A 26702-nucleotide genomic window follows, 5' to 3' on the forward strand; every position below is an offset into this window, starting at 1 on the left:
CATCCTTGTTGCGTGTCGCTCATGCTTTTATGGCCATGGCATTTCATTAGCACTTCCCCAGTATCATAACAACTTTAATGTAATTTGTCCTCTGGCACCAACATGAGACTGGCACAATGATTGGTGAAGTCACTAAACACAAGTAGGTGAGATACCTGCTCAAGTATCATTTGTGCACACATTGGCAAGTATGGGAAATATGTCCGGGAGATGAAAATGAAAGAGCCACTTTATTAGAGACACCAGATTTTATTATTGGATCTCTGTGGGTTTTTCTTTTGAAACTGTGTCGAGAGTAGACAAAGAATGTTGTGAAAAAGGAAGGACATCCAACGAAAGGAAATCTTGTGTGTGTAAAGAAATTTCTTATGAAAGTGGTCCAAGAAAACAGTCAAGAAACATCCTGAACAGACAAGAAAATTACTGCAGAGTACAACGCTGGTGCTCAAAAGAAGAAGAATTGTCTCGTCTATTAGAGGCGCAAACAAGCCAAAAAAAGAAGCAAATGGGTTACCTTACTCATCTACCATATTTCTCCATTTTAACTCAAGTTTTGTAATTTTTAAAGAATTTGACTGAAATTCTGCCAATAAATTTGACACAATGTGAATGAATTAGGGTTTTCCCAATTTTTCCCTGTAAATTCTAAATCTTTACATTTTTTTTCATCAGTGTCTTTTTGTCACATGTTCTGGATTATTTTCATATATTCTCATCCATATTGGGCGGCTGGATGGCAGTCGGTCACTTGGACATGGCTCGAGGTACAGCACATATCTGGGAAGATGCAAGGATTTCCATCTTGTTAAGGTTCAGATATTTCGAGTCCTGACGTTCTGTCCCCGGGGGGAGGGTGAAGGTGAATTTCTGGAGCAAAGCAGAGAAGAACATGAAGAGCTCCATGCGGGCCAGGCTCTCTCCAGGACAAGCTCTCTTCCCTAGAAGACAAAATAAAACGTATGTAATAAGGAATTATCTTATTCCTGGAGTCACTCTGTGCTTTAGTTTCCCACCATCTAAAGACCACTGCTTGCTGTCCATTTATTTATATTTTCTGGTATATAATAATCAGTGCAGATTCAATGTATCATTATTGAGTTCATCATCAGCTGTTTGAGCAGGGAACCTGTCATGTCCCCAAACGCTATTAACCTGCAATTATAGTCTTAATTTGTAATAGTATTCCAAAGCTGCCCGGCTGCCGCACTAAAAGTGCCGATACCGGGAGGAAATTAATTAAATTCCTCCCGGCAGCCTTTGGATTTCAGTCATAAAGGCAGACCGATGCAGGTTTAGTCACTACTCCTTACTTAGTGAATGGTTGCGGCACATAAACTGCAGAGACGGCTGTCAGTCACTGTACCGCAGCGTGCTTACAGCTGCTCACGAAGTAAGGAGTAGAGACTAAAGCCACATTGGCACAACTCTATGACTGAAATCTGCAGGCTGCCGGGAGTAATACAATTAAATTCCTCCCGGCAGCCTTTGGATTTCAGTCATAAAGGCAGGCCGATGCAGGTTTAGTCACTACTCCTTACTTAGTGAATGGTTGCGGCACATTAACTGCAGAGATGGCTTTCAGTCACTGTACTGCAGCGTGCTTACAGCTGCTCACGAAGTAAGGAGTAGAGACTAAAGCAACATTGGCACAACTCTAAGACTGAAATCTGCAGGCTGCCGGGAGGAATACAATTAATTTCCTCTCGGGCTTTCATAGCTGTGGCTGCATGGTTTTGGAAACCTGCAGATTAACCCTATATGTATAGCTGAAAAGCACATCAGGACATGACAGGTTCCCTTCACATTTATTGCTGAGATCTAGAAGATATTTTCTATATGAATTGGCAATACCTTACACAAAAGAAAATAACTGTAACTAAGAAAGGAGGCGGCAGTCACCACTGACATATCCTAAAATGTTTATTCGGTCATGGATGTTACAGAGACACAAACTTTAACCTGGTTCGCGTGTGTTCACACTTCTTTCGGCCCTGACAATAAACCCTCCCACGCTTAGCACGTATAATTAATTATATCCAAAAATATTTAGGGCAGACATAATATAATATAATACAATATATAGGGCAGACATAATATAATATAATACAATATATAGGGCAGACATAATATAATATAATACAATATATAGGGCAGACATAATATAATATAATACAATATATAGGGCAGACATAATAACGCAAATAAATAAAACCATTTCAAAAATATTAGTGATAGTTACAGAAAATTGCTCAAATCACTTCATTCATTTAGGCCTAAGAGACCCAATGCCTCAACTTTAATTAGAGAAGAGCCGGTCAGGCAAACTTCAAATTCACCTGTTCATGGGGTTTTTCCTGAGAAATTTGATTCATTGATAAGTTATTCTCTGCAAATTTAATATTCATTATTATGGTTTGGTCTCTCTAGACCCCAATTCTTCACTTTGCCCAGAATCTCAGAAGATTGCCTACCATTTTGGCTCTTACCTGCCGAGAACGGCATGAACGCCAACCTGGTGCGGAACTGGCCATCCTCATCCAGAAAATGCTGGGGGTTAAACACTTCTGGAGTTTCCCACTGAGATGGGTCTTGTAGGACTGATGTGAGGAAGGGGACCACAGTCGTTCCCTGATATCAAGAAACATTAGGTGTTACATGAATGTGTATAGATCATGAAGATCACAGTAGACCCAGAATTTACTAACTATGTACCAATGATCAGATATAGAGATGAGCGGATCGGTTCACAGGACTCTGGTCTATCGGCCACATCATTAGTCGTGCCTGGCTAATCAAATGCTGTGCCTGGAAGGTCCCAGAAGGTAAGAGATTCTAGAACCTCCTGTCCACCAGCCGGAGACTACTGACCTGGTCGATGGAGCAGAGTCTCGCAAATTGATCCATTCATCTCTAATTATAATTATACGTGAACTGTATGACTGTATCTAACTAGAATACAGCACAACTTATACACTCGCGATAATGAAATGGGACCATAAACGTATTCCAAAGGGTTTTCTACATAAATGTTGTAATTAAAAGCAAAATTGCGTTAAGGCGCTAATGATTGTGAATTCTGAGTGGCATCAGCTTTCTACAAGAATAGGTGGTACAAAATATTTTTGTTTATATATTTTAATTTGCTTGTATCAAAATTTGTCCCAAAACTTTCTGCGTAAGAAAATCTAGAATTTGCCCATTGTAAGAAATGCTCCATACCTTTGGGATGGTATAACCTCTGAACTTGATGTCTTCAGTGACGGCATGGAGAAGAGAAGTTGGCGCCATGTCAAAAACTCGCTGTGCTTCATGGATGACAGCGTTGGTATATGCCAGCTGGGGCTTGTCCATGATCTCAGGGGATCGCAGGGACTTGGTCACCTCATCTATCTCCTGCTGAACTTTAGCTGTAAGACAAAGATCAGATTATTATTACCGGTGGTTATTTTAGGGCACCATCCAGAGTGCTGTATAAACGAAAAGGGATTACAGACATATAATACAATTAAAAAGCACACACAACTACAAAAAACATAAATGGGCTGGTACATGGGGAACAGAACCTTAAAATCTGTAGGGTACTAGAAAAGGACACCGAAGAAGGAGGAAGGGGTAATGTTGTTATAAGCTGTAATGAGGTGATACTGGAGTCATTGCAGGCTGCAGACCTTTTCTGAACAGATGAGTTTTGAAGGTTCCAAATGTTGAAGACAATCAGATGTATTTGGGCACTGTATTCCAGAGAAGAAAAGACTCAGGGGAAATCTTGGAGGTAATTGGATGAGGAACATAGGAGAGAGGAGGAGGTCTTGTGAAGAGCGGAGATTACTTGTGGGAAGGTATTGGGAGATTAGTTTGGAGATGCGCAATACAGATGAGACACATTATGGATGGCTTTGTTGGTCAATGTTAGTATGTTGAACTGGATATGCTGGGGAATTGGGAGCCAATGAAGGGATTTGCAGAGGGGAGAAGCAGAGGAGTAGCAAGGAGATATACAGTGGGTACGGAAAGTATTCAGACCCCTTTACATTTTTCACTCTTTGATTCATAGCAGCCATTTGGTAAATGGCTAAAAAGTTCATTTTTTTTCTCATTAAAGTACACTCTGCACCCCATCTTTACTGAAAAAAACAGAAATGTAGAAATTTTTGCCAATTTATTAAAAAAGAAAAACTGAAATATCACATGGTATTTATAAGTATTCAGACCCTTTGCTCAGTATTGAGTAGAAGCCCCCTTTTGGACTAGTAAAGCCATGAGTCTTCTTGGGAATGATGCAACAAGTTTTTCACACCTGGATTTGGGGATCCTCGGCCATTCTTCCTTGCAGATCCTCTCCAGTTCCGTCAGGTTGGATGGTGAACGTTGGTGGACAGCCATTTTCAGGTCTCTCCAGAGATGCTCAATTGGGTTTAGGTCAGGGCTCTGGCTGGGCCAGTCAAGGATTGTTCTGAAGCCACTCCTTTGTTATTTTAGCTGGGTGCTTAGGGTCATTGTCTTGTTGGAAGGTGAACCTTCGGCCAAGTCTGAGGTCCAGAGCACTTTGGAAGAGGTTTTTATCCAGGATATCTCTGTACTTGGCCGCATTCATGTTTCCTTCAATTGCAACCAGTCGTCCAGTCCCTGCAGCTGAAAAACACCCCCATAGCATGATACTGCCACCACCATGTTTCACGGTTGGGATTGTATTGGGCAGGTGATGAGCAGTGCCTGGTTTTCTCCACACATACCACTTAGAATTATCACCAAAAAGTTCTATCTTCGTCTCATCAGACCAGAGAATCTTATTTCTCATAGTCTGGGAGTCCTTCATGTGTTTTTGAGCAAACTCTATGCAGGCTTTCATATATCTTGCACAGAGGAGAGGCTTCTGTCGGGCCACTCTGCCATAAAGGCCCGATTGGTGGAGGGCTACAGTGATACCTGACTTTGTGGAACTTTCTCCCATCTCCCTACTGCATCTCTGGAGCTCAGCCACAGTGATCTTGGGGTTCTTCTTTACCTCTCTCACCAAGGCTCTTCTCCCATGATTGCTCAGTTTGGCTGGATGGCCAGGTCTAGGAAGACTTTTGGTGGTCCCAAACTTATTGCATTTAAGGATTATGGAGGCCACTGTGCTCTTAGGAACCTTGAGTACTGCAGAAATTCTTTTGTAACCTTGGCCAGATCTGTGCCTTGCCACAATTCTGTCTCTGAGCTTCTTGGACAGTTCCTTTGAGCTCATGATTCTCATTTGGTCTGACATGCACTGTGAGCTGTGAGGTCTTATATAGACAGGTGTGCGCCTTTCCAAATCAAGTCCTATCAGTTTAATTAAACACAGCTGGACTCCAATGAAGCAGTAGAACCATCTCAAGGAGGATCACAATGAAATGGACAGCATGTGACTTAAATATGATTGTCTGAGCAAAGGGTCTGAATAATTATGACCATGTGATATTTCAGTTTTTCTTTTTTAATAAATTTGAAAAAAATTCTACATTTCTGTTTTTTTTCAGTCCAGATAGGGTGCAGAGTGGACTTTAATGAGAAAAAATGAACTTTTTAGAATTTACCACATGGTTGCAATGAAGCAAAGAGTGAGAAATTTAAATCGATCTCAATACTTTCCGTACCCACTGTATGTATAAATCAGGCAGCAGCCCCACTATCAGTATCTGGTCAGTATTCAGTCAGTATTTTTTCTCAGGAGTGGGAGCCAAAACCAAGTGAGGAACAATCAGAGAAAATGTGTAATAGAAACAAGTCAAGAATTCTGCATTTATCACCCACTCCAGGTGTTTGCTCCCACTCCTCAGAAAAAATACTGACCCAATACTGATAGTGGGACCGTGGCCTTAATGGCAGACTGGAAAGGTGCGAGGGTGTTAGCAGGCAGGCAACACAGCAGGATACTGCAATAGTCAAGGCGGGCAATGATGAGGGCAGCAGTAACCATTTTCTTGACTCCGGGATGATGAAAGGGAAGATGTGTAGTTGAATCTGTAGGAGAAGGTATGATCTCGCATTTCTAGAGCTCTAGTTGCTCAGCGTCTGGTCTACGATGAGCAGTAAGTTTGATATAGTCCATCACAAGAAGGTTTAACTGGAATGTGTGGACCCAGCAATATATTTTTGTTCTATCCACATTTTTCCAAGAGCAATAACTTTATATAACCATTAACATTGCCATATGACTGATTGTGTTTTGTGGGATAAGTTGTAGTTTTCAACGACACCATTTATTCTACCATATAATGTTCTTAAGAATAAAAAAAAAAATTCTAACTGTGATGAAATGGTGAGAAAAATGCAATTCTGCCATTGTTTTTTTTTTGGATTCCAGTTTGTGGTAAAAAATGATCCAGGAACATGATTCTCCGGGTCATTAAGTTTGTGTCACCATTTTCTGAGACCTGTAATTTTTTGGGTTGTTTTTCATCTATCAAGCTGAAGTTTATATTGATATTAATATTAGATACAGGGCTGCAGCAGTGGGACACGTGATTATTTCATCATCCCATGATGTCGATCACACGGAGGCGCGTTATAATTCTTGTACAAAATAGAACCATTTTTTCCTGTGCACATTTATTTCTTTAACACTTCTTTCCTCAGCTCATTCAAGGGGAAGACAGATATCAATCTTTAGGAAATTGAGTCCGTATATTTGAGGGTCTTACACAACGGCTGAAAGACTTAATACTGAGAAGTCATTTCATAGCAAACATTGGGTCTGATTCAAGGATTCATGGAGTGGTTTTAATCAGAATTCTTTAATAAAAACTCCTTCAAAACTGTGCAAAAATTCTGAGGCTTTGTCTTAGCATCACGTAAATGGGCAGAGCTGGGGCATGATGGGGCGTGAAGAATGTTGCTACTTTAGGCTTTTTTACATGATACCCAGTCAGAATCACCAAAATGGAGAGATCTGTGGTGGGATGGGGAGTCTGGTGTAAGATTTGTGGTGTAGCACATGGAGGTGTGCACCTATTAAGGAATCAGAGGTGTCTAAGTCCTACATGTCCTCTCATCAAGACCAGTGAGAAAATCACTGGAGTTGATGAATCAGGGCCAAAGTGTCTACACTGATAGTGTGGCACCCTGCTACCCAGAGGTACCACAGGACCCAAAAGGGTGCATGGATGGACTTCTCCACAAGAGGCCCTCAGTACACACAGACACCTCCACCCATCCACCTCATACCACCAGAGGGAGCCCTGTTAGGGATATATATATATACTGGAGGGTGGAGTTAGGTAGGAGAGTGTGCTGACACTTTAGAGCAGTGAAGAAGCAGCACATGTTAGCTGCTGTGCTGAGGGCAAGTTAAGGCCTAAAGCACATGCTGAAGCCTGAGGGCCTAGAGCGTGGCCGGAGGCAAGGAGAGGAGAGAGAAGTGCTGGGGGGCAGAGGAGCATCTTAGGCTCACCCCAGAACACAAGCCGGACACCGAGTCTGCGCCTACAGATCCTTTATGCCCAGTAGGAATAACCGGTATACCAAGGGGATTCTAGACCCCTGATCAACCTGAAGCTGCAACCATCCAAAGAACTAGGAACCACGAAGGCTCCAGCATCCAGGGATAGTGGTAACCAGAGGAAAGTTCTTACCACCAAGCAGACAGGTGAGAGAGTGAGAGAGTACAGAAGCTAGGCCTAGTTCCAAGCAGGTCAAGAGCTTCAGAGAGAGAGGAAGAAACAGACAAGGAGGCCTTATACCCGCTCACTGGGGAGAGTCCAGAAGTGCACCCTTCCTACCAAGTACCCTTGACTGTACCTGCCGTCTACACCAGTAAAGGTACTGAAGCGAATCCCCTGTATGTGTGTCTCTTATTCTCCCCTGACCAGGCTGGACCACCTCTCACCTGCATCCCTTCCATCAACCCTGCCCAGGGGGCCCCCTCCGCCTGTGGGAGCAGACACATCTCAACTGCCATCCCATCACCCCCGGAGGTCTGCAGCAGTGCTGGTACCCATTACCAGGAACCACAGGTAGTGTCACGAGACAAAACAGTTTATCATCCCTTCAAGCAACAACCCCTTTTAAGAGTGACCCCAGGGTACAGGCCCGGGAGCCGACCGCCGTGACATCCCAAGAAGGCAAAGGCCCGGGTACTGAGTCCCCCTTATCCCCCTGGGCGAGTCATCTCTTCCTGGCGTCACAAACAGGATTTCATGCCCGTTGCCACTGGGTACTGTGTGCTGTGTTTGAACTGTGTATTCAGAACTGTGATGAACATCGCTGCCAGTACCGCGTCGCCGCGCGGGAAGAAGAGGGGAGTAACCGCGGGAAACAGAGAGGCGTGACCGTTTTTAGCGCGCGAAGCCCAAGGATCACCTCTCGCTCTGACGCAGCACCAGGAAGCGTCAGGTCCTGGAAGGAGACCGCCATCGCAGGAAGCGTGCGCTCTGACGTCAGCCGCGAGGGAGACGCAAGGTCCTGCACTGAAGTTGCTTGACGGGCAATCCCTCACTTCCCGTCTGCATGGCTGTGGCCTACCCAATCGAAGGAAAGAAGGTAGGCTACGGTTTACTAGGGGGGCGCAACCATGGCCGACGACCAGCAAAATGCTGGAGCACCGGTTAACGCTCCCGATGCTCAACCCGCGCCCGACGCTGCTCAGGCCGGAGCGGCCGCCCCACCAGCAGGGGCCGTGACTCCAATAATACCCATGGCCCTGCCGTACGTCCCCGGAGCGAAGTGGCTTCCCCTTTATGATGGCAAACCAGACACCCTGTCTGGGTGCAAAAGAAAAATATGCGGCGTATTGGACATGTACTCAATGACTGGTAAACAGAGAGCCGCTGTTGTGCTGGGACAATTGACTGGTGCGGCAGAGCGGGAATTTGAAACCTGGCCAGCCGCAGACCAGGAATCAGTACCTATTATTTTCAAGAGACTGCAAACTGTCTTTGAAAACCGCTCTGGGACAGATCTCCGGATGAGGTTCTACCACTGTGTCCAGAAACCTGAGGACAGCATCCGGGACTATGCCTGGCGTCTACAAGAGGCCCTGCGGGCCCTAAAACAGGTTAGTCCGGCCAGCATACATGACGAGGACAAAATGCTGACAGAACAATTCATCCGGGGGTTGAGGTCCCAGGTGGAGAGCAGAACTGTACGGTGGTGGTCCTTAGATCATCCAAATGCCACCTTTGACGCACTGAAGGACATGGCTATTAAGGGTCTGCAGCCCCTGGAAACATCAGATACTGCTATCCAGCATTACCAGGGTGGAGCCATCCCAGTGCCCGCAGCACCCACTGCTCCTTCAGTAGAGGCTGAGGCAAAAGTGCAAACAGCGCCCCCTAGCGAGCTGGACAGCCTTCGCTCTGAAGTGCGTCAGCTAAGTAAAACCCTGACCATCGTCCTAAGCACCCTGCAGCTACAGACGGAGCCCAAGCCGGATGGAAGGATCCTACTCGCTGACAGTCTCGAGGATATACCCTGGATGAGGAGAAGAAGAAGGACAACGCCATCCCGTGGGAGGACCAACGACCGACATTGCCCTTCAGGAGATCTCATCTGCAACCATTGCCACAAGGCAAGCCACCTCAACCGGACCTGTCCTTTAAATGGGCAAACCCTGGGGCCGAGGGCCAACACCCAGGAGTAGACCAACAAGGCCCATCACTCTGGTACGACCGGTTTGTAGGAGGAAGACCTTTCCTGTCCATCGTGCTCGATGGCATAGCAACACCTGCACTGCTGGACACCGGGTCACAGGTGACCATCATACCTGATGTCTTCTACAAAAGGTACTGGTCCATAGATGAACTCCGCCCGCCAGACCCAAATCTCACCGTGTATGCCTCCAATGGCCTTCCTCTTAACCTAATCGGGGTTAAGGACGTGACAGTGAAGGTGGGAAGAGTGAAATAAAAGTAGAGTCTAACCCTGGTGATAAAAACTCATATATGATACTTGGTACAAATATTGTTGGTAACTGTTTGGGAGAAGTGTTGTTTTTACTTCAACAGATTGCTGACACTGCCAGACCAGGGCAGAGGAAGGTGCTCCAGTGGGAGATACAAGCCCTGCTGTACCAGCAACAGGTAAAGCTAACAGGTGTTGTGATTGGTAATGTACGGGTGACAAACCCGATACCCATTGTGATTCCCCCAATGAGTGAAATGCTGATTTGGTGTAGGGCAGAAATAGGTCTCAAGGGACAGGACTACCAGGCGGTATTAAAGCCCATCAGCTCAGAACACAGACTTACACTCCTAACTGCTAGAGGGGTAGTTGATGTGCGCAATGGAAGGGTACCTGTACGCCTCCTAAATAGTGTTGAGCCACCCCCGTAGTGTTCGAGTTCGGTTCGGTTCGTCGAACACCCTTGTGTTCGCCGAACTGTTTGTCGAACTGTTCGTCGAACACCTTCGATCACCATTAAAACCAATGGCAGGCAAACAAAAACACATAGAAACACATAGAAAACACCTTCAAAGGTGTCCAAAAGCTGACAAACTGCTCAGAAGACATAACTAACACATGGAAAAGTGACAAGTACATATAGTCATGCGAAAAGAAAAGAGGTGGAGGAGTAAAAGGAGGGGGAGACACAGATATAGGCATGTCATGCCCTTCTAAAATCCAAAAAGTGAGAAGCCGACACGGCCAGTCCGTTCCTGCCCCTGCCACCTCCATGTCGCCGGGTTTGTGACAGAGCCACGGTGGACCCTGACGGCCAGCCCCCCTCTCCCAATACTGGTGCCTGTCCGCTGGTGGGTCGAGCAAGCCCCCCTGTGGTGGAGGCAGCTCTAAGCTTTTTAATTTAAATTGTCTCTCTAATTTGAATGAATACACTTTAAATCATTTTACAATGATCTATTGGAGGGCAAGTCTCATGCCAGCAGCCCCGTAATTCCAGCTCCAGTAGTGTCCACTAAAGCTGCTGCAGTTAAAAAGCTTTTATGATGATTGAGCTCGGCGGTCCACCGCAAGGCGTCCTACCGCCAGTCCCAGCCCCTATGCCTTGGGGTGCCTCCTGATGCTCTTCACTGAGTATCCCGGGGTCCCAAAGCATTTCCTTTGAAAAAATTAAGTGTCCAAACTACAGGTGGTGTAGCTTGCTTAACAGCTGGGATAATCCGCTGGCTAGCAGACACTGCTACTAGGCACAAAGTATTTCCTGGGCTAGATGCAGTTAAAAATTAGTAATTAGATACTCTCGTTGGATGCTGAGAAAGCATTCAATAGACTCTCCTGGCACGCCATATATTATTCTCTTAAAAAGCTTGGGGTAGGGGTCTAGGGGACCCTTTTATAGCCAAAATCACAGCCCTGTATCGCAATACGTCACCTAGGCTGAAGATAAATGGAACTGTAGCATTCCGAGGGCTCGGTTGCTACAGACGTATTGCACCTCACCCAGAGGTGTGATATCTCACTCTCAAGTAAGGATGGAGTGTGGATCAGGACCCCGACACCTGCATGCATTACACCACATTGCTGTGGGGCAGGGCGACCAATATGCCCCTGAGATGGGCACGACAGTCCCTGTCCCTGGCTGGAGTGGGGGGAGGGAACACCGAGGAAGGGGAACCCTGTAGTGCAGGAGCAGGGAGGAAGCAGTTCCTGGGTGCATTGAGAAGGGAGTATAAAAGGTGGGCACCATCTTAGTTCAGTGCAGAGAAGTCTGAGCAGAAGTGACAGGGAGCAGGGGCTCTGCATGAGCTCTGCTCCGGAGGCGGGCCTAGTAACAGAGGCCCAGGCCTGGAAGAGGGAGAAGGAAGGAAGAGGAGCGGAGAAGGCTCCAGGAATGAGGAATGAAGGGATCCCAGGGGAGTGGACAGGTGAGTCGCCACCGTACGCCCGAATAAACCTGCGTGGAGGGGTCAGGCCAAAGGGGGAGACCGGTCCCCGAAACTAGTGGAGGCGGGAAAAGACCCTCAGTTAGAAACCGGAGGCTGTGACATTTTATGTGGCGCAGCCCCTCGCTACACCTGCTAGGAAGGCACCACATAGGGTCAGGGAAACTGGCGCCAAGTTTACCAAGAGGAGGCCCAAGGCAGCCGGACAGAAGTGTTGGTAAGAAAGGCCAGACAAAGGACACACAAAGGGGGTCCTGTGAAGCGCTCCAAAGTTATCTGGGAGTTGTCTGAGCCCCTCACCTGGTGAGCACAGTACGACGTGGGCAGCCGTTACCTGCAGAAGTGGTCTGGATAATATGAACTGTGAGTAAAGGCTCTGGACTGCATCACTGACTCTGTGTCGTTACTGCTGCTGCCCTGCACCATCACCCCGATCCTCCGCATACACTGCCCTGAGGCTATACTCCTCCCGTGGGGAGTTATGCTACGCTCTGCTGCACCCACAACACCAGCCTCAGCGGTCTGCCCTGCAGCGGCGGTTCACTCTGACCGCAATCTACGGGTGGCGTAGTCGGACATTTAAACATCAAAACCACATAAATAGTTCCGCCACTGGTTTGACCACCCTGAGCCACGGAACCGGGTCGCCGCCACGGAGACTACAACCACCAGCATCCACCAAAAAGGGTCCGGGCTCCGGGTGTCCGAAGGCCCAGGGGGTGCGTCAGAACATTTTCATCACCTTTCATAATTACCAATGGGACAAGGCAGGGATGTCCTCTGTCCCCTCTCTTATACATCCTAGTGACGGAGCACCTGCTCTCATCAATTCGCCATAACCCCAATATTAGGTGGATTGAGGTGGGAGGCACCGAGTACAAGTGCTCTGCATTTGCTGATGATGTCCTAGTATATATCACTCAATCACATATATCCATCCCTGCTGTTATGGCTGAAATAGATCACTTTGTTTCATGGTCAAATTTTAAAATCAATGCAGCGAAGTCTGAGGCCCTCGATGTCTCCCTCCCCAAATCCATACAGGATTCCATCCAGTCCAACTTTCCCTTTGCCTGGCCCTCATAGAGTATCAAATACTTAGGAATTCCTATTCATAGAGACCTTTCCCGTCTATGTTATCTTAATTTTGGGCCCTTTATTGAACAACTCCATACAGACCACGGTTGGCAAGTTAGAACTGTAAGATTCACTACGAGAACCACTGGTGTTTTGTGGAAAAGCACATGTACACTGTGTTCCAAATTATTATGCAAAAAGTGTTAAGGAGTGATAAGGGAAGAATTTGTTTGTTTGTCAGTTAAACTCATTGATGGTGATGTGTGTCAGTGCTCTTTATATCACTGTAAGCAATTGCAGACACCTGTGCTAATTAGTTTGGCCGGTGTGTCCAATGAAAGACAAGACCACTTAAGAAGGCTGTCCCACATTATTAAGCAGCCTACATTTTCTGCCAAAATGGGAAAGAAAAAGGATGTGTCGGCTGCTGAGAATCAACAAATTTTGGAGTGTTTAGGTCAAGGCATGACTACAATCAACATTGTGCGATGATCAGGATGAAGTGTCTTGGCAATCAAGAAGTATGTAGCTGATTCACAGTACACATGTGTGCGTGCTGATACTGGAAAATTGAGGACTCTTTTCTACAGGCAATTACGTCAGGTTAAAAGAGCAGCAGCAAAAAAGCCTTGTCATAGCAGCAGACAAGGTTTTGAAGCTGCTGGTGCCTCCAAAGTCCCCCGAACTACAAGATGCAGGGTCCTTCAGAGGTTTGCAGCTGTGTGTAAGCCATCCTGTCGACCTCCTCTATCCACTGCACACAATCAGAAATGGCTCCAGTGGGCCAAACAATACATGAAGACTGACTTCAAATCTGTTTTGTTCACGGATGAGTGCCGTGCAACACTCGATGGTCCAGATGGATGGAGTGGAGGAGGGCTGGTTGATGGACACCCCACGCAAACACGGCTACAGCGCCAACAAGGAGGAGGTGGAGTAATGTTTTGGGCTGGAATCATGGGGAGAGAGATTGTCGGCTCCTTTAGGATCCCTGAAGGGGTAAAGATGAACTCCATAATGTATGTGGAGTTTCTCAAACAGCACTTGCTGCCATGGTTCAAGAAGAAGAACCGTGTATTCCACAGCAAGATCATTTTCATGCATGATAATGCACCGTCTCATGCTGCACATAACACATCTGCATCTCTAGCTGATATGGGCATAATAGGGGACAAACTTATGGTGTGACCCCCATGCTCCCCTGACCTCAACCCCATTCAGAACCTCTGGAGCATCATCAAAAGGAGTGTCTATGATGGCGGGAGGCAGTTCACATCTAAGCAACAGCTCTGGGAGGGTATTCTGTCCTCATGCAAAACAATTGAAGCAGAAACCATCCAAAACCTGACAAATTCAATGGACGAGAGAGTTCAGAAGCTCCTTTCGAAGAAGGGGTCCTATGTGCAAATGGAACATCACCTAGAATAAAGTTTTGAGTTGAAAACTGTTTGATTTCAGTTTCTAATAACCTACTAATGCTTATAATTTCAAAAATGACCACTTTTTTGTTCTTTATTAAAATGAAAAGGTTGATCGAAGAGTGTGGGGGACCTAAGAGTGTGGTAACCCAGTAGTCAGGATTACTTCGAATTCTGACAATCTGAGGGTCATGTTGCAGGTAGTGCAGCAAGAAGGCACTCATGTGTCTTGCGCATCTAGGAGCCCCAAAATTATTTTCCGGGCTAGATGCAGCTAAAAATTATTATTAATTTTATATCTGGTGTAGCTTAGTATAGATGGCCTAATAGAATCTGTACTGCACACTGCTACAAAGTCCAAATAATTTTCCAGCCAAGATACAGATAAACATGATTAGTAATTTTAAATCTGGTGGAGCTTAGTATAGATGGCCTAATAGAATCATTACTGCACACTGCTACAAAGCCCAAATTATTTTCCAGCCAAGATACAGATAAACATGATTAGTAATTTTAAATCTGGTGGAGCTTAGTATAGATGGCCTAATAGAATCATTACTGCACACTGCTACAAAGCCCAAATTATTTTCCAGCCAAGATACAGATAAATATGATTAGTAATTTTAAATCTGGTGGAGCTTAGTATAGATGGCCTAATAGAATCAGTACTGCACACTGCTACAAAGCCCAAATAATTTTCCAGCCAAGATACTGATAAACATGATTAGTAATTTGAAAGCTTAAAACGGTTGGTGAGGTGATTTTAACCAATCATCAAGCTTTTACTCTCCCAGGATGACACAGGGGTAGAAAAGTCGTTTCGGATCCATGATTTGTTCATCTTTATGAACGTGAGTCTGTCTACATTATCAGTGGAGAGCCGCGTGCGCTTATCTGTCAGCACACCACCAGCAGCGCTGAACACACGTTCAGACAGAGCAATGGCTGCGGGGCATGACAAGATCTCCAAGGCGTAAGTGGCGAGCTCCGGCCATTTATCCAGATTGGAAGCCCTAAAAGAGCAAGGGTCCAGTGACACAGTCATGGCTTCAATGTTTACTTGGAGATACTCCTGTACCATCCTCTCTAGGCGTTGACTATGTGTCAGACTTCTTGTCTCCTGTGGCCTTGCAAAGGATGGGCTAAAAAAGTTGTGAAATGATTCCGCAAAATTGATGTTACCAGCAGATACTGTGTTTCTATTAAGGTTTGAGTGCTGAACACTCGACGGTCCCACGGTTGGCAAGTTGGAACTGTGATTTTCACTACGTGCACCACTGGTGTTTTGTGGAAAAGCACATGTAAGATTCTGCAACAGTCTCTGCTGATACTCCTGCATGCGTGCATCCTTTTCTAAGGCAGGAATAATTTCTGCAAATTTACTTTTGAACCAGGGATCTAACAGTGTGGCAACCCAGTAGTCAGGATTATTTCTAATTCTCACAATTCGAGGGTCATGTTGCAGGTAGTGCAGCAAGAAGGCACTCATGTGTGTTGCGCATCCAGGAGCACCAAGTCCCTGTTGTGTTGGTGGCGAGGTAACAATCATGTTTCCTTCCTCTGTCCTCTCCCCCAAACCTCGCACAACAGAAATGTGATCAAGGTCTTCCTCATCTGATGAGTCTACTATCAGTTCGTCCTCCACTTCTTCCTGGGCTCCTGCACCTTCCTCACTAGTTTGGCTGCTACCATGCACCCTGGTAAAACCATCTCCCCCACCCTCACATGCCTGCCGCCTTGGTGCTGCCGACCGTCTGGACCTTGCAGATGTTAGCCCTTCCGCATACAACTCCTCCTCCTCTACTCCCTCCACCTCCTCTTGTGCCACCACCTGACTCCGAATTCTGTTTAACATGTGCTCCAGCATGTAAATCACCAGAATAGTCATGCTGATAATGGCATCGTCAGCACTAAACATCTTCGTCGCCATTTCAAAACTGTGCAGAAGGGTGCATAGGTCCCTGATCTGAGACCACTCCTCCAGCGTCATTTGCCCCACCTCTGGATCTCATTGGCCCAGGCTATACGTCAGAACGTATTGCACCAGGGCTTGTCGGTGCTGCCACAGTCGCTGCAACATGTGCAGATTTGAATTCCACCGGGTAGGCACATCGCATTTTAGCCGGTGAAGTGGCAGGCCCAACGACTTCTGTAGAGATGTAAGTCGCTGAGCTGCGGGATGCGAACGGCGGAAGTGAGCACACAGCGACCGTGCCCTCTGCAGAAGGCCATCTAGTCCGGGATAGTGGGCTAAAAATTGCTGGACAACCAGGTTCAACACGTGAGCCATACAAGGCACGTGTGTGACATTGCCCTGGTGAAGGGCCGCACCCAGGTTTGCAGCATTGTCGCACACGGCCTTCCCTGGTTTCAGGTCCAGTGGAGACAACCATTCATGAAATTGGTTCTCCAGAGCTGACCACAACTCCTCAGCTGTGTGACTCATATTTCCCAGACATTTCAAAGTAAAAACCGCCTGCCCTACTGCCAGCGTAGTATGGAGGTGTGCAGGATCCCTTCTGCGCAGTTAGAAAGCTTGTGGCATGACCAGACAGGCTTTGGGTGCAGGTGGAAGACCGAGAGTAGGTTGAGGAGGCAGAAGCAGTGGAGGAACTTTGACATAAAGAGGATTGACGCACAACTCGTGGGGACGGCAAGACTTGGACAGCAGCCCCTTGTCCTGCTGTCACCATAGTTACCCAGTGCCCAGTCAGCGACATGTAACGCCCCTGTCCATGCCTACTCGTCCAAGTGTCTGTGGTGAAATGCACCCTGTCACACAAAGAGTTTCTCAAAGAAGCGGTGATGTTGTGTGCGACATGCTGGTGGAGCGCAGGCACACCGTTCTTTGAGAAGTAGTGCCGACTGGGCATCGGGTACTGGGGCACTGCGACAGACATAAGGTCTTTGAAATCCTCTGTGTCCACCAGGCGGAAAGGCAGCATTTCTGTAGCCAAGAGCTTGCAGATGGTGAAATTCAACCTCTTAGCTTTCTCATGGCTAGGAAGAAATGGTCTTTTACTTGTCCACATCTGAGGGACCGAGGGCTGGCTGTTGTGCTTAGATAAGGGTGTACCCGACAAACTGCCGGTCTGTGAGGAAGATGCAGGCGGACATGTTAGGTTGCCTTGATCCAAAGGTGGTGCTATCGATGTCGGACAGCGCTCAACACCAGCTGGTGTTACCACCTCCAAAGAAAATGATGACCTGCCAATCACGCTGGCTGTTGCGGGTAAAGAGGTGGCAGGACTGTGTCCCAAAACAGGTGTGACTGCTGTCCCCCCAGTCACAGAGGATGAAGAGGCCGCGGATGCACAAGATGTGGCAGACGTTGGTTGGCCCGGCCGGCTAGGCCGCATTGTAGCACAGTGAGCTTCCCACTGCAACTTATGCTTTATGTCCATGTGCCGGTTCATGCATGAAGTACTCAAACTATGTATCTTTTGGCCTCTTACCAGAGTAGAAAGAGAAGTGGGAGGCCCCGCTGCACAACTGAGCAACAAGACAAGGACATTAGAGTCTCTAGTGTGAGAAATAGACGCCTCACAGCTCCTCAACTGGCAGCTTCATTAAATAGTACACGCTAAACGCCAGTGTCAACGTCTACAGTGAAAAGGCGACTCCGGGATGCTGGCCTTCAGGGCAAAGTGGCAAAGAAAAAGCCATATCTGAGACTGGCTAATAAAAGGAAAAGATTAATATGGGCAAAAGAACACAGACATTGGACAGAGGAAGATTGGAAAAAAGGTTTATGGACAGACTAATCAAAGTTTGAGGTGTTTGGATCACACAGAAGAACATTTGTGAGATGCAGAACAACTGAAAAGAAGCTGGAAGAGTGCCTGACGCCACCTATCAAGCATGGTGGAGGTAATGTAATGGTCTGGGGTTGCTTTGGTGCTGGTAAAGTGGGAGATTTGCACAAGGTAAATGGGATTTTGAATAAGGAAGGCTATCACTCCATTTTGCAACGCCATGCCATACCCTGTGGACAGCGCTTGATTAGAGCCAATTTAATCCTACAACAGGACAATGACCCAAACACACCTCCAAATTGTGCTTGAACTAATTAGGGAAGAAGCAGGCGGCTGGTATTCTATCTGTAATGGAGCGGCCAGCGCAGTCACCAGATCTCAACCCCATTGAGCTGTTGTGGGAGCAGCTTGACCGTATGATATGCAAAAAGTGCCCATCAAGCCAATCCAACTTGTGGAGGGGCTTCAGGAAGCATGGGGGGAAATGTCTCATGATTACCTCAGCAAATTAACAGCTAGAAGCCAAAGGTCTGCAATGCTGGAATTGCTGCAAAGGAGCATTCTGTGACCAAAGCAAAGTGTGAAGGAGAAAATAATTCTTTCTAATAAAAATCATTATTCTAACCTTGTCAATGTCCGGACGATATTTTCTAATCATTTTGAAACTCATTTGATAAGTAAAAGTATGAATTCATGGAAAACACAAAATTGTCTGGGTGACCCCAAACTTTTGAACAGTAGTGTTGTACTGTATATGTGAACACATGTGGTCAAAATTGCTGTTACTCCTCGTTTAATGAAAGAAAAACCCACAATGGTCACAGAAATAACTTGAATCTGACAAAAGTAATAATAAATTAAAAATCTATGAAAATGAACAAATGAAAGTCAGACATTGCTTTTCTGCTTCCACAGAATTTTTTTCTTTTTAAAAATTAACCTCATGAAATCAGCCTGGAGAGAAATGATGGTCCTCTTCTTCTTAACTTAATATTTTGTTGAACAACCTTTTGTAACATACCTGGCGGCGTCCTTGCATGGTGGTCCATCTCCCACTGTGCAAGAGGGCGCACTTGATCTCCTGTCCAGAATGTCTCTCTGGCTTCCCTCCATGCTGTCTGTTTGTGTCTGTTTCTGCTGCTTAAGGGCGGCGCCCGATCACTTCCTGCCTTTTGTACCTGCTGTGGGTCACACCCCTTGTGCGTCCTCAGCCTATTGCTGTCTGTCACTTGGTATATAGCTCAGCAGCTCCCTTCTATCCCTGCCTGAGCATAGTGTTTCCTTCAGTGTGTGCTTGCACTCTGAAGGTGCCAGGTCCCGTCTCTTGTCTCCTGCTTTTTGTATCAGTTCCCGTGTCTGAACTGAGTCCTGTATGTCTCCTGCTTTGCGGTATCAGCTCCCGTGTCTGAACTGAGTCCTTTCTGTGTTCTCTTGTCTGTCCTGTCTGAACACGCTCCTAGCCTGTTCCTCCTGCCTTCTAGGGGCCGATTACCTAGACCCGTTCCTGTATCTTGTCTGACCTGTCTGAACTCGCTCCTAGCCTGTTCCTCTCGCCTCCTAGTGGCCGATTTCCTAGACCCGCTCCTGTGTCTGGTCTTTCCTGTCTGAACACGCTCCTTGCCTGTTCGTTCCGCCTTTTAGTGGCCGATTTCCTAGACCCGCTCCTGTGTCTGGTCTGTCCTGTCTGAACACGCTCCTTGCCTGTTCGTTCCGCCTTCTAGTGGCCGATTTCCTAGACCCGCTCCTGTGTCTGGTCTGTCCTGTCTGAACACGCTCCTTGCCTGTTCGTTCCGCCTCTCTGGGGGCCGTATTCCCAGACCCGCTCCTGTATCCCTCTGCAGTGTCGGTCTCCTCCGTACACTCAGTTCCAGTCTGAACTCTCTCCTGTCCTTTACCTGTTTTGCCTCTATGTCCGTTCCCTTCCTTTTTCTGCAGAGTCTGAACTCGTACCTAACTCCTGCTTGTTGTCTCTGCAAGTACTGTGTGAGTATCTGGCTCTGTCTTTCCCTTCCTGTCTGTTCCGTGTGAACAGAGCCCTGTCCTCCCTGCTCAGCCTTGTCTGCACTCTAGCTGTGCTTGCCTGTAACCCCCTGCCTGTATTGTTCCTTAGTCCCGGTGTGTACTGGGTCCTATCCCGCCTGTGTTCCTACCTGCTAGTGCCTCCCTGTCTGCACTCTAGCTGTGCTTGCCTTTACCCCCCTGCCTGCATACCCGCCTGCCTGCATACCAGTCGTGCCTGCCTATACCCACCAGTCTGTGTGCCAGCCTACCAGCCTGTTCCTGTATTCCCCTGTGTGGGTCAACAGCCGTGTCCGGGGTCTGTCCTGGAGTAGCACCTGGTCCCTCTGCTCGGTTCCTCCTTGGTGCACTGGCGTCGTATGCCGTCGTGCGACCCTGGTCGGATCGGGTGAATACCTAGTCACGCCCCTCCAGGCATTCACTCTCCGGCACGGTCCAGTGGAATCACTACCAATCACACGCACACGCCGCTTAGCCCGGGCGTGTGCATAACAATCAGTAATGTAATGTATGTACACAGTGACCGCACCAGCAGAATAGTGAGTGCAGCTCTGGAGTATAATACAGGATGTAACTCAGGATCAGTAATGTAATGTATGTTCACAGTGACTGCACCAGCAGATTAGTGAGCGCAGCTCTGGAGTATAATACAGGAGGTAACTCAGGATCAGTAATGTAATGTATGTACACAGTGACTGCACCAGCAGAATAGTGAGTGCAGCTCTGGGGTATAATACAGGATGTAGCTCAGGATCAGTAATGTATGTACACAGTGACTGCACCAGCAGAATAGTGAGTGCAGCTTGGGGGTATAATACAGGATGTAACTCAGGATCAGTAATGTAATGTATGTACACAGTGTCTGCACCAGCAGAATAGTGAGAGCAGCTCTGGAGTCTAATACAGGATGTAACTCAGGATCAGTAATGTAATGTAAGTACACAGTGACTGCACCAGCAGAATAGTGAGTGCAGCTCTGGAGTATAGTACAGGATGTAACACAGCATCAGCAATGTAATGTAAGTACACAGTGACTGCACCAGCAGAATAGTGAGTGCAGCTCTGGAGTATAATACAGGATGTAACTCAGGATCAGTAATGTAATTTATGTACACAGTGACTCCACCAGCAGAATAGTGGGTGCAGCTCTGGAGTATAATACAGGAGGTAACTCAGGATCAGTTATGTAATGTATGTACACAGTGACTGCACCAGCAGAATAGTGACTGCAGCTCTGGAGTATAATACAGGATGTAACTCAGGATCAGTAATGTAATGTATATACACAGTGACTGCACCAGCAGAATAGTGAGTGCAACTCTGGAGTATAATACAGGATGTAACTCAGGATCAGTAATGTAATGTATGTACACAGTGACTCCACCAGCAGCATACTGGGTGCAACTCTGATCAGCTGCTAGTCAGTGTGCTGATTACGGGTGTGGTGGCTTCAGATCCTGCTGTGAGCTCCTGATCTCTGAGAAACCAACACCTCTCCACCTGTGGACCTGCTCTCTCTCTTTCCCAGGGAGGGAGCTGGTTTCTGGGATGAGTGAGGGAGCCAAGCCCGAGGCTTCTGCTTCCCGAACCAGGCCGGCGGGGGGCAGAAGAAACCAGCAACCGGCCTGTACATCAGAGGACTTGGGGGTGAGACGCTGCACCAGGAGTCGCAGCAATGTGGCTCCTACTCCCCCCGGGACTGTGGAGACTCCCAGAAGCCGCAAGGCTTCCAGCATGGAGTTGAAGCCTGACAGCGGCGTGCATGATGGCGCTCCTTCCGGAGGAAAGCTGAGTGCTCATGGAGGTGAGGCCGACCTCCCTGAGGGGGGGTGGGCGCTGCAGGGACCCCGGGAGTCTGTGTCCACCTATGCCTCCCGGGTCATGATTCACCTCCGTGAGTATGAAGATGCCAGTAAGCTCATCAGGAGGCTCCGGGAGGAGCTGCGCTGCTCAAGCGCAAAAGCTGCGGGGGCCTCCAAACAGAGGAAAGCCAAGCTCCAAGAAGAGATAAAAAGACTGACCAGCGAGATTCACCTGCTGGAACTAAGGAAAGCTGACATCAGGGAGCAGAGTGGTCCTTTTAAGGAAAAACTAGTTAATGAAGACCGCTTCAGAGAAATGGCTGGTAACAGAGAGCAAAGGCAGATGGGGCTGCAGCCTGAGAGCCAGGTGGATGATGAGAGTGATGATGACCAGCAGGAAGCCCCACCTGGCAGCCTGCAAAGTCACCCGCAGGCCACGTGCAGCGAGCTCCCTGCAGGACAGGCGGCAATGGCATCCGGTCTCAGTTCTGCTGGCTCTGGGGAGGACAGTGACAGCAGCGGCCAGGGAGGGGCGCTAATGGCGGAGATTAAGCTCCTGGAGTCCCCAGTGTGCCTCCAAAACTTCCATCTTGGTGACGATCTACCAGAAGAGGCACCTGGGGGCCACAAAAAGGCAAAGAAGACCAAGCCAAAGCTGCAGGAAGCGGTAAGATACATATATGCCCCCCTCCCTGTACCCCCTGAGTCGGCGGCAGGCTCAGCTCGCTGTATAAGCCCCGTTGCCCAGCCCAGCCCGGGTTCTGCTGTGGATCCGGTGCAAAGGCGCGGGGAGATTACAGAGCGCGGTAGTGAGGCGCAGAGCTGGACAGTGAGGGCGGCCCGGCGGCGGGCGTTCCATCAGGCCACAATGCTGTGGTGCGCTCCTCAGTGGGAGGGGGGAGCAGCCCGGTGTCGGGGGCAGCTTTGGTAGCCTCGGCACCTCTGAATGCTGTTGCCGCTGATCACTTAGTTGAGAAGTGGCGGCAGTGTGAGGGGGCTGTCGGGGCTGAGCGTTCCGGTCCTCCCACCAAAGTGCTATTTTGTGTTGGCGTCGCTGGTCTGGAAGATCCTGATGCTAAAGATCAGCGGTGCCTAACAGCAGCTAATGATCAGCGGCACATTATACCGAATGCCAAACAGCGGAAATTACCGACCAATGATGTGGAGGGCACACATAAGACCGGGGGTGAGGTCGTCTCCAGTTCTATGGAGGTGACTGAGCCCCTTGTGCCTGATGCGGAGGTCAAAACGTCATCCACCATTGTTACTGGTCCAGCAGGAATGAATGTGGTGGTGGGAGTGAATGAGGCTATTTCATTGTCTAGTGGTGTGGTTGCTGGTTTGGTGGAGGGTGAGATGGAGGTGGGTAATGGTGATGCTGTTGGGGCTGATGTGGTCACTGGTCCGGTTGCCCCCCCGGGGGTGGCAACACCTGTCCAGAGTTATGCCAGTGTCACCTCCGGGGCAAATAGGGCATCCTCCTCGTCTCCGGGCTTTGGGGATGGCATGTTGCAACGGCGCCTTCTGGAGGCTCTAAAGAAGGGGGAGAGATCACTAATGGTAGAGGGTCGAGAGGTTGATCTATCCTTCTGTATAGAGAGGCATGGCCTCGGGGCCTTCCGAGAGCAAAAAGGGGGAGAAACAGTGTGGTCCCTCCCAACAGTCGGGCCAGGCAGTGTGCGTAGGAATGTGGTCCGTCTTCGGTGGAGGGGCAGTGATGCATGTCCGCCAAGGTCTAAAGTTGTGGAGCTCCTGCTGAGGATGGGCTTCAAGGCGATTGACATCTACGCCTTGATACATCCCTATTCCACGCCTGAGTTTGATGTCAGCTTTGTTCGGCCGGAGGGGCTTGAGCTCTTCTGGGCGAATTATGAGTTGGCAAAAAATGAGCCCGGCTGGCGAGACTTTGCCGTTCAGGCAGTGTCTCGCCAAAACCAGATCAAGAAAGTGACCGTGATGACTCGTAACGAGTCGCTTTCTTGCTATGACATCATGACGTTGCTTGGTCGGTATGGAGAGGTGGTGGAGATGCCAAAGAAAAACCGCGACGAGTTTGGTATCTGGTCAGGGGCCTGGACGTTTATGGTAAAACTTAAGCGTTCAGGTGATACGGTTGCCCACATTCCATCGTCTGCCTTCCTGGGTAGGGATCGTATCCTGGTCTTCCACCAGGGGCAACCGAAGCTCTGTCACAGGTGCGGCGACCCCACACACTTCAGTGCAAACTGCACCGTGCAGAAATGCGCGTTGTGTGGGGGTGTCGGCCATCTTGCCGCCTCTTGTGTGGAGATTAGGTGCCACCTGTGTGGTGAGTTAGGTCACCCATTCAGCCGTTGTCGTCGCTCCTTTGCTAATGCAGTCGAGACCCCGGTGGGAGTAAGCCGTGAGGCCGATTCTGCTGGGGAGGGGACTAGCAGGGGTGGGGGAGCTGAGGGGCCAGGGAAGAAAAGCAATAAAAAGACGCCTGCCCAGCTGAGGCGTCTAGACAAGCGCAGACAGGAGAGGGAGCGGGGCGAGCCCCAGACTACCGGGGCAGCCCCTGTCCTGGATGCCAGTGTTGCGGCTGAGGCCCCGAGGGATGATGAGTTGGATGAGGAGGTCAGGAGGATCCACAGGGAGGAAACTGCCTCTGCTTCAGAATCCTCCTATTATGAAAGTATGGATCAGGATAATAAGCGGTGGCTAGAGCACAAGCGTAAGCTCGGCACCAAAAAGAAGAAAAAGAAGGGAGATAAAACATCTTCTCCTGCTCTGACCAAGGTACCTAAGGAAGGTAAAACCGACTCCCCTCTGGTTGGTCTTTCTAACCGGTTCCAAGCCCTTGATAACATCTCTTCCTCTGAGGAGGAGGCTGAGGGTGAGGTTCCGGCTTCAGCGGAGCTTACAGGGGGCGCCGAGTCTCCTTCTCCTGGGGATGCAAGGTCCTTGGGGGGAGGGACTGGCCCAGAGTCCGGAGACGAGGACGAGAAAAGAAGGAAAAATGTGGGAATGGACACCTCTGTGTCATTAAAGAGGGGGAAGGATTCCTCCTCTGAGGCAGAGGATAAGGGGAGTGGGTAGAAGAAAGCCATCTAACTCAATCACCAATGATGGCGGTACCCACTCCGTTGACGCTGGCGTCCATTAATGTCGCCAGCATTAAGTCAAATATGGCTAGATTTGCGGCCTTTGATTTTCTCAGCCGGGTTGAAGCTGACATTTTCTTTTTGCAAGAGACCAGGCTGCCAAATATGGCAGAGGTGTTTATAGCTAAGAGGGAGTGGAGACTCGGGCCCTCCTATTGGTCTCTTGCGGCCGAGCCGTATAGCGGAGTGGCGGTCCTTTTTACCGCACCGGTAGAATGCAGACGGGTTATTGAGCTAGAAATGGGGAGGTGCCTGATATTAGATGTCCTCATGAAGGGACAAGAGCTCCGGCTCATTAACATCTATGGTCCCCAATCTAAGTGGGACCGGAAGTGTCTCTTTACGAGGATCAAGCCCTACCTTTTTACGAGTCGGCAGGTCGTCTTTGGAGGGGACTTCAACACTGTCACGAGGCCCCGGGATAGAGGAGGTTCCAGAGACAAGCTGACTTATGATAGCGTCGCCCTTAATAGTATAGCTAATGAGGCTCGCCTGATTGATGTCCACATCCGGCACACCCCAGGCCACGAGGAGTTCACCTATCATAGAGGTAACTGTAGGTCCAGGATAGACAGGTTTTATTTAAAGGAGGAAGCCGTCTCTTCAGCAGTATCTGTTGTTGAGGTGGAGTTCTCTGATCACTGTTTGATTTTGTTTTCCCTGAATGTTACAGAGACCCCCCGGATGGGAAGAGGCTTTTGGAGGCTCAATTCGTCTCTCTTGGAAGAAGCGGCGATAAGACAGTCCTTTGAGGATTTTCTTCAGAGCCAGGTACCCTTACTGGATCTGTGTAGTAGTAAGTCAGAGTGGTGGGAGATGTTTAAGAAAAGGGTGGAGAGATTCTTCCGCCAGCTCTCGAGCCTCAGGAGCCTGGACAGGTATCGCCTGTATCAGGGCCTGAGGAGGAAACTCGAGCATCTTGTCTCAACTGGAGGTAGCCGCGAGGAGATCTCCAGAGTGAAATCTTTGCTAATGAGGTGTCAGTATGATAGACACGCATCTTTGGTTTTTGAGAGGGATTACGGGAAGTACCGCTCGCCCGACCCTTACATAAACTGCAAGATGTCAGTGAATAGTAAAGTTGTTACAGGACTGGTTGACACTGCGGGGTCCCTGAAAAGATCCAGATCAGGGATCCTGGAGGTCGTCAGATCCTTCTACTCGCACCTCTTGGGTAAGAGGGATCTGGATTGGGATGAGATGTCGGCTTTTCTGGCTGAAGCCGACCCCGAACCAGGGGTAGACCCCTCTCTTGGTGTTTTGACAGAGATGATCTGGGAAGAGGAAGTTAAGTTGGCGATTGAAGGGCTTGCCCTAAAGAAATCTCCCGGTCCAGATGGCTTAACATCTGAATTCTATAAGACCTTTAAGGACGCCTTGGTTCCCCTCCTGACTGAGGCATTCAATGAGTGTCTTTCCTCGGGCACTCTGCCAAAGTCAATGAGGAGGTCTGCCCTGATCATCTTGTCAAAGGGTAAGGACCCATCTTGCATTGAGAATTGGCGTCCCATAGCGCTTCTCAATGCAGACAGGAAGGTTTTGGCAAAGGTGCTGTTTAATCGACTGGTGAAATTTGCACCCCAGCTCCTTTCGGGGGCCCAGCATTGCTCTGTTCCGGGCCGCAGTACAATTAGTGCTGTACTCTGTGTCCGAGAGGCGGTGGAGCAGGGTAGGGCTGGCCACTGGAAGGAGTACATGCTGTCAT

The 26702-nt window shown here is 48.4% G+C and overlaps 1 protein-coding gene across 1 annotated transcript in view; it reads right to left on the bottom strand.

Annotated features, from left to right (window-relative positions):
* Positions 1–263: 263 nt before the first annotated feature.
* Positions 264–26702, bottom strand: part of LOC141266085 (cytochrome P450 2C25-like) — a 464905-nt gene continuing 438466 nt past the window's right edge. The window contains exons 8-10 of the mRNA XM_073679991.1: positions 3220–3407; positions 2487–2628; positions 264–938 (exon numbers count right to left, since the gene is read on the bottom strand). Of these exons, the coding sequence (XP_073536092.1) occupies positions 745–938; positions 2487–2628; positions 3220–3407 (524 nt within the window). The 3' untranslated portion in view covers positions 264–744. The remainder of the gene's footprint in view (positions 939–2486; positions 2629–3219; positions 3408–26702) is intronic.

Source organism: Phyllobates terribilis, unplaced genomic scaffold, assembly GCF_046119375.1.
Source record: "Phyllobates terribilis strain yellow unplaced genomic scaffold, ASM4611937v1 Scaffold_4__5_contigs__length_816908805, whole genome shotgun sequence".
NCBI classification, from domain to species: domain Eukaryota; kingdom Metazoa; phylum Chordata; class Amphibia; order Anura; family Dendrobatidae; genus Phyllobates; species Phyllobates terribilis.